At 49.8% G+C, this 8,328-nt stretch overlaps 1 protein-coding gene across 1 annotated transcript in view; it reads left to right on the forward strand.

The window, feature by feature from the left end:
- The first annotated feature begins 7,447 nt into the window (after positions 1–7,447).
- MB21D1 (Mab-21 domain containing 1) overlaps positions 7,448–8,328 on the forward strand; it is a 28,189-nt gene continuing 27,308 nt past the window's right edge. Inside the window, exon 1 of the mRNA XM_021711473.1 lies at positions 7,448–8,114. Coding sequence (XP_021567148.1) covers positions 7,448–8,114 — 667 coding nt within the window. The remainder of the gene's footprint in view (positions 8,115–8,328) is intronic.

Consider the following 8,328-nt stretch of genomic DNA (forward strand, 5'->3'; position numbering starts at 1 on the left):
AGCAGGTCCTCATATCAGCCCCTTTATCCCCCTCTTCCCCATGCGTCTCCTGAGGGCCCGACCACCCCCCATAAACCGACTAGCCCCGACTTGTCTTCGGGGAACTCAGAACCACAAACTTCCATGGTCCTCCCCCTGAGACAGGCCCTGGGACTAGACGCGGGAGGTTCGGGAGGCCAGCCCTTTATAGTTTATGTCCCTTTCTCTACTAGTGATCTTTACAGTTGGAAACAACACAATCTGGCATTCTCCGAAAGACCTCAGAGCCTCATAGGCCTTTTAGAAACTATTTTCTTCACCCACCAGCCCACTTGGGATGACTGCCAACAGCTCCTCCAAGCCCTTCTTACTGTGGAGGAAAGAGAACGAATCCGTCAGGAGGCAATGAAATTGGTTCTGGGACTGGACGGCAGACCGGCAGAGCAGGACCATGTGGACCGTTTCTTCCCCGCTGAGAGGCCTAATTATAACCCGAACTTCAATCACGGTAGGGAGTGTCTCACCACCTATTGCTGGACTCTAATGGGGGTCTCCGGGCCGCCGCCAGGTGGCCCACAAATTTGTCTAAGGTAAGTGAGGTAGCTCAGGGCCCACAGGAATCTCCCATGGCTTTCCTGGAATGCCTTATGGAGGCCTATTGGACGTATACTCCCATAGACCCAGAGGCTCCAGACAATCGGAGGGCTTTAGTTATAGCCTTTGCCTCCCAGTGGGCCCCTAATATAAGAAAGAAATTGCAGAAAATGAGGGATTTGAAGGGAAAAGCTTATCAGAATAACTGAGGTAGACCAGAAGGTCTATAATAGCAGGGACTTGCTTGAAGACCAACAAACCAAAAAGATGGCCAAAGTAGTAGCAGCAGCCTTACAGGAAGTTAAACCTAAGCAGCCAACAGGGAAAAGAGGAACCGGCACCATGTGAAAAACTCCAATAGCAAAAAATCAATGTGCCTACTGTAAAAAAATTGGGCACTGGGTAAAAGACTGCCCAGACAGGCCACCCCAACCACAAGAGTGCCCTCCAGGGGGGTGCCCACCAAAATCTACTCCTGTGCTTCAATTACAAACTGACTGACAGAGCCGGGGGGCTCTGCCAATTCCTCTCTGGAGCCCAGGGTGAAACTTATGGTGGGGGGAAGTGCTATCCACTTCTTAGTGGACATGGGGGCTGAGTATTCAGTTCTCCAGAAGTACAACAGGCTGCTTCAGAATAAGCATTCCTTGGTCCAGGGGGCAACTGGGACTCAATTATGCCCCTGGACTACCGAAAGAACAATAAATTTGGGGAAAAGGGAAGCAACTCATTCATTCCTAGTAATGCCAGACTGCCAATACCCGCTCCTGGGACGTGACCTCTTACACAAGCTTAAGGCAAACATAGGTTTTGAGGAAACCATGGCAGCAGTAAGCCTGAACCTACCTGGGGCATCAAAAATTCTTGTTACTGTTCCCCTAAGTGAGGAATACGTGTTAACAGAAGGTTGGGCCCCTCTTGGCTCTTCAAATGCCATACTGTTGGCCCACATGCAGAATGAGTTTTCCCCAGTCTGGGCTGAATTGAACTCTCCTGGGCTGGCATCCCATCAACTGCCAGTCGTTGTACATCTCAAAAGTCAGGCAATGCCCATTAGGGTAAAACAGTACCCTATATCCCCAGAGGCCTGAAAAGGCATAGCAATCCACATCCAGCGTCTCCTGGAAGCTGAAGTCCTAGTGCTGTGCCACTCATCCTGGAACACCCCGCTTCTTCCTGTCAAAAAGGCAGGCACAGAAGACTACTGCCCTGTCCAGGACCTCAGGGAGGTCAACAGGCGAGTGGAAGTTATCCATCCCACAGTCCCCAACCCGTATACCCTCCTCAGTGGGCTAACTCCAGAGAGGCAGGTATACTGTCCCGGACTTTAAGAATGTCTTCTTCCGCATCCCCTTGGCTAAGCAGAGCCAATCCTTGTTTGAATGGACAGATCCTGAAAAAGTGGAAAATGGCCAGTTAACCTGGACACAATGCCCACAAGGATTTAAAAACTCTCCCACGCTGTTCAATGAAGCTCTCCGCCAAGACCTCCGAGCTTTCCAGCAACAGCACCCTGAAGTGACTCTGCTACAGTATGTAATCTGTTAATCACAGCCACATCAGAAGGTGAGTGCCCGCGTGCCACCAGACACCTGCTTAAAGAACTTCAGACTCTGGGGTATATGGTGTCAGCAAAAAAGGCTCAGCTCTGTGTGACTGTAGTCACATATCTTGGGTATAACCTCGAGGGAGGTAAGAGATCCCTAACTGCCCAGCACATTCGGGTTATAGCAGGCATCCCGGCCCCAGGAATCAAGGCAGGTCCAGGATTCTTCAGAGCTATAGGACACTGCTGACTATGGATCCCTAAGTTTGGTGAACTCGCAAAACCCCTCTGAAATAACCGAGGGACCAGAGGCTAACTTTAAATGGACACCAGAGGAGGACAAAGCTTTCCAAGCCCTTAAAACTGCCCTGGTCTCAGCTCTGGCCCTGGCCTTGCCAGATATTGAAAAACCTTTCCACCTTTATGTGGGTGAAAGACGAGGCGTCGCCCAGGGGGTCCTAACCCAAAAACTGGGCCCATGGAATAGGCCAGTCACCTACCTGTCAAAAAAACTCTACCTGGTAGCCTCGGGCTGGCCACCTTGCCTGCGGGTTATAGCAGCCATTGCCATATTAGTAAAGGACTCAGACAAACTAACATTCCTTGGTCCAGGGGGTGACTGTTATGGCCACACATGCAGTGGAGTCTTTATTCCGAGGGACCCCTGACAAATGGATGTCAAATGCCCAAATAACTCATTATCAAGCGCTGCTTTTAGATCAACCCTGCATCAAGTTCCAACATTCCCCAGCTTGAACCCGGCAACTTTACTACTGGAAGAAAGTCCCATGGGGCTGCCGCATTGTTGTTATGAAACAACTGAGTTCCAGAAGCTGCGCTGGGACCTAACCGATGTCCCGAGAACAAACCCCGACCTGACACTTTTCTTGGATGGTAGCAGTTTCATCCAGAATGGGGTAAGGTATGCAGGGGCAGCGGTGGTCACTCTACAGGGAACTATTTGGGCTGAGCCTCTTCCGCAGGGAACATCAGCCCAAAAAGCAGAACTGATTGCCCTAACCGAGGCCCTGAAAGCAGGTGAAGGAAAAGTTGTCAACGTATACACTGACAGCAGGTACGCGTTTGCAACTGCACACGTTCATGGGACAATTTACAGGGAATGGGGATTGCTCACCACAGAGGGGAGAACTATAAAAAATAAAGCGGAGGTCTTAGACCTCCTGGCAGCAATAGGGGCCCCCAAACAGGTGCCCATCATCCATTGCCCGGGCCACCAAAAAGGAAACTCAAAAGAGGCAATAGGAAATAGAAAAGTAGATCAAGCAGCCAGAGAAGCTGCTTACTGCAGAACCACCTGCCTGCTGGTGCTGCCTCCTCTGGTTCTATGTGAGCCACCAAAATATACAGAAGAGGACCTCCTCGCTGCATAAAAATTGTAGACAACCTCAAACCCAGATGGATGGCTTCAACTTCAGGATGGCAGAACCTTCCTCCCTCGAGTCCTGGGACAACAAATCCTAATGCAACTCCACAAAGGTACTCATTTGGGAAGAATAAAACTAACCGAACTTATGAGAAAAGAATTCTATCTCCCTCATCTGGACCAGCTTGCCCAGGACCTCATTCAAGGCTGCGTGTCATGCCAGCAGACTAATAATGCTAAGGTCAGTGTATCCACCCAAGGGGTCTGAGATAGGGGCCTAATCCCTGGGAGATATTGGGAAATAGACTTTACAGAAGTCAAACCTGGGCAGTATCGATGTAAATACCTATTGGTCTTGGTGGACACCTTCTCGGGATGGGTCGAGGCATTCCTACAAAAACGGAAACTGCTTCTGTAACAGTAAAGAAACTCTTAAATGCATCATACCAAGACATGATCTACCTATCTCAATAGGCTCAGATAATGGCTCAGCATTTATTTCTAAACTTACTAAAGGTATTGCAAAAACCTTGGGGATAAATTGGAACTTACATTGTGCTTATCATCCCCAGAGTTCAGGACAGGTAGAGATAATGAATCGGACGCTTAAAGGAGACTTTAACCAAATTAACCCTGGAGACCGGCGAAGGTTGGGTAACACTCCTTCCCTATGCCCTCTAGGGCCAGGTGTACCCCCTACATCAAGGGTCTGACCCCCTTCGCAATTCTGTTTGGACGGCCCCCGCTGTTACTTCCAAAAATTGGACTAGAAAAAGCACTAGAACTGTCTAACCATAATTTGCTTCAGTCACTGCAGGCTCTTCATAGAGTTCAGCAAGCTGTCACTGAGACTGTGCAGGCAGCCTCCCAGAAACCGGTTCCAGAACATCCACACTCGTTCCAGCCCGGTGACCAGGTCTGGATAAAATGGCACAAAGCTGAGACTCTCACCCCAAGGTGGAAAGGACCCCATATAGTAATCCTTACTGCTCCTACGGCCGTCAAAGTCAGTGGTGTCTGCCCCTGGATTCATCATTCACAAGTAAAGGCAGCCACCATTGCGCCCCTGGAAACATGGAAAGTCATCCAACCAGCCACTGGAGAAGAGCCTCTAAAGATAAGGCTTTTGCAACCCCGGTATCTTAATCATATTCCTTGCATACTTTCCCCAGCTTAAGGCCTATTGGCCTAACCCGTGTAATCCCTATACTCCAGGGAACTATTCCTAGGAACTGAGAAATACTGTCACTGGAACTGTAATTGCCACCTACAGAGGAAGTGGGCAGCCTTTCTTTAATTTTGACCTTTGTAAATTATGGCCAGGCCTAGCCCTCGGGGCACACACACTGATGAATGCGGCACCTTAACTTATTAAAAAAAAAACCCAAAAAACAAAACTTAAACTTGGTAGTTTTTATGCTTACCTGGCATCAGGACCAGCCCGTTGCCACAAAACAGGACAATAACCACTGTGCTGCATGGGGTTGCAAAACTATTGCTCCTTGGAAAAATCGAAACCCATACATAAGCCTCCTTGCTTACGTTAAAAATAATGTATCATCAGTAAAATTAATGGTCCTCAAAACTCAATATAATCCCCTGTATAAAAAGTCAATGATTTGACTCCAGGAACAACTGAAAGGGGGGAATGTGAAAGGGGGCTTAAAAAACATCTACAATGTCAAAAATTAGACTAAACATGCACTCAGCCTTTGCACAGTTAAAAGGTTCCCTTCCTGGAAACTGGCAACAGCACTTGCTGGCTAGGTTAAACTGTCTAACAGCTTTTTTTCGCTTCTGTGAACCACGCTTGCATTGCTTGAAAGGTACCTAGGCCTCCAGGATGTTGCAGTTTAGCCTTTCTTAAGCAAGCCCCTACAGCTAATCAGGGCCTCTTGCTGTGAGACTGTTATGTCCAGCAGGCAAGTGGCCACCAGCCCGGCTCTTGGCTAATAAAAAACCTCTCCTTTTTATAACTTGTACTTTCGGTGTTGGAGTCTGTGAATTAAGCGCTCGGACCCTATTTCAGTACTATCATTTGGAGAAAGCCTGGTCTTACAAAAATGAATAATCTCAAAGAATTCACAGGTTACTGATTGGCATGCACACAGTGATGAGGCAATTCATCCAGGCTATAATAAAGCCACAGTGAGCAGTGATCCCGGGGCAGAGAGGGAGTGATCTTATCCATGGCAGATGGTGGAAAGCTTGCTTCTGAAAGGAGGTGACCTGTGAAAAAGAACTTGAAGTAATTTATTATAAAAGGAGAGTTTTTGGGGAGTCCTCTATTCTGTTCTAAATAGCCTTCTTAGGTGCCTTTTGCATTTGCTCCTCCCTCAGTCTGAAACAGCTTTTTCTTTCTTTTCTTTCCTGTACCCCCAGTCCCCTGCAAACTTTATGGTATTTTATGCTTTAGAAAAGAAGAATGCCGCTCAAGGCAAAAGGAGACTTAAACATGGGAAAGAGAAGGGATGTTTTATGTGTGAATGCTTTTTTCCCTTCAAATAAAACTATTTGTTTCAATAGTTTAACTTCTTCCTTTTTTTTTGGAGACAGAATGTCTTGCTATGTTGCCCAGGCTGTTCTTGAACTCCTGGGCTCAAGTGGTCCTCCTGCCTTGGTCTCCCAAAGTGCCGGGATTACAGGTGTGAGCCCACTGCACCCGGCCTTCAAATAATTTCTTGATATACTTTCTTACCTCCTATGACATCAAATAACTCTGGTTTTCCTCTTATTTATTTTTTTGGTTACTCCTCAATCTGTTTTTGCTGGCTTTTCCTTGAACACTGCACACAAGCCCAAGAACACAACCACACTAATCTCCAAGTCCCATCTTCAGCTAGGACAGCTCCCAGTACCAGTTCTGTAGCAGTCTGTGCCCAATTGGGAGAATATGAACTATACACCCGAAAATAGTTAAAAAAAAAAAAAAAAGAAAAGAAATCAAGGCATTGTAAACCAAAAAAGTTTCTGATACCTATTTCTCCTATTTTCTTTACCTCTCTGTCTCTCTCTCTCTCTCTTTGTTTTTTTTTTTTTTTTTGAGTTGCAGTCTCACTCTGTCTCCCAGGCTGGATTGCCGTGGCACACTCACGGCCCCTCCAGGGTAGACCTGCTTCTTCCGCCTCAGCCTTCCAAGTAGTTGGAACCACAGGGGCGCGCTACCACACCCGGCTAGTTTTTTATTTTTATTGTAGGTCTCGCCAAGTTGCTCGGGCGGGTCTTGAACCCGCATGCTCAGGTAATCCCCTCGCCTTGGCCTCCCAAAGCGCTGGGATGACAGGCTGAGCCACCAAGCCCTGCCGACACCTATTTCTATAACGGGAGGCTCAACTTTATAAATAGATGTCTGAAAGCCTGTATTGAGATACTCTGGAACAACAATGGCAGAAAAAGCAGAGATAATTTAAAAGATAAGTGCTGTTTTTTGATGAACTTTAAAGAACCAATCGATACAACTCATGGATGAGAGTTTTACACACCTTTTTAAAAGATTTTATGGGCTGGCGCCACGGCTCACGCCTACAATCCCAGCACTTTGGGAGACAGAGGTGAGATGATTGCCTGAGCCATGGGGTTTGAGACCAGCCTAGGCAACTTGACGAGACCTCGTCTTCACAATACATCACAAAAACTAGCCGGACGTGGTGGCGTGCGCCTGTAGTCCCAGCTATTTGAGAGACTGAGGTGGAAGGATCGCTGGAGCCCAGTAATCGCGGCTGCGGTGACCGTGAGTGTGACACTGCCCTCCAGTCTGGGCGACAGAGTGAGACTCCTACTAAAAATGAAAAAGATTTTATGTGTGTTTTTAAAAAATCAAATGAAATATTTATTCTAATTGCAGTCAATTTTCATCACATTCCATCTTTATGAGCTGAATATTTGCTATTCTTTTTACCCTTATTTAAACCTACATTGCCAAAGTTTCTCTGTAAACTTCAGATATGCGAGAAGGCATGTTGCACTCCAAAGCAACTCTAGGCAGCACCACAGCAGATGTGCGGCGATCAAGGCCCTCCAGGGAGTTTTCTGCATCCCTGTGGCTTCTGCGCCTTCCGCAGCGCTCAATGGAGGATGCCAACACTGGATTGGGCGGCTGGAGCGGGAGGACAGCGGGCGGGGTGACTGCGGGAGGAGGACAGCAGGTTCGGCGGCTGGAGCGGGAGGATAGTGGGCCGGGTGGGGGCCACTGGAGGGGATGGACAGCAGGTCGGGCGGCTGGAGGCGGGGAGGACAGCGGACCGGGTGGAGTCGTCTGGAGGGGATGGACAGCGGGCCTGGAGGCTGGATGGGGAGGACAGCAGGTCCGGCGGCTGGAGCGGGAGGATGCTGGGCCTGGCGGCTGGAGAAGGAAGATAGTGGGCCAGGTGGAGGCGGCTGGAGGGGAAGGGCAGCAGGCCTGGCGGTGGATGGGGATGGCAGCAGGTCGGACAGCTGGAGGGGGAGGGCAGCGGGCTGGGCGGCTGCGGGAGGAGGACAGCAGGTCCGACGGCTGGAGGGGGAGGACAGCGGGCTGGGCGGCTGCGGGAGGAGGACAGCAGGTCGCGGCTGGAGGGGGAGGACAGCGGACGGGGTGGAGTCGCCTGGAGGGGATGGACAGCGGGCCTGGAGGCTAGAGTGGGAGGACAGCAGGTCTGGCGGCTGGAGGGGGGATGCTGGGTCGGGCGGCTGGAGACGGAGGATAGTGGGTCTGGCGGAGGCGGCTGGAGCGGGTGGACCGCGGGCCGGCGGCTGGAGGGGGAGGGCACTGGGCCGGGCGACCGGAGAGGGAGGGCAGCGAGCCGGGCGGAGGCGGCCAGAGGGGGCGGTCCGCGGGCGGGGCGCG

This window comes from Carlito syrichta, unplaced genomic scaffold (assembly GCF_000164805.1).
Source record: "Carlito syrichta isolate Samal-C Ts95f unplaced genomic scaffold, Tarsius_syrichta-2.0.1 Scaffold302315, whole genome shotgun sequence".
Taxonomy (NCBI): Eukaryota; Metazoa; Chordata; class Mammalia; order Primates; family Tarsiidae; genus Carlito; species Carlito syrichta.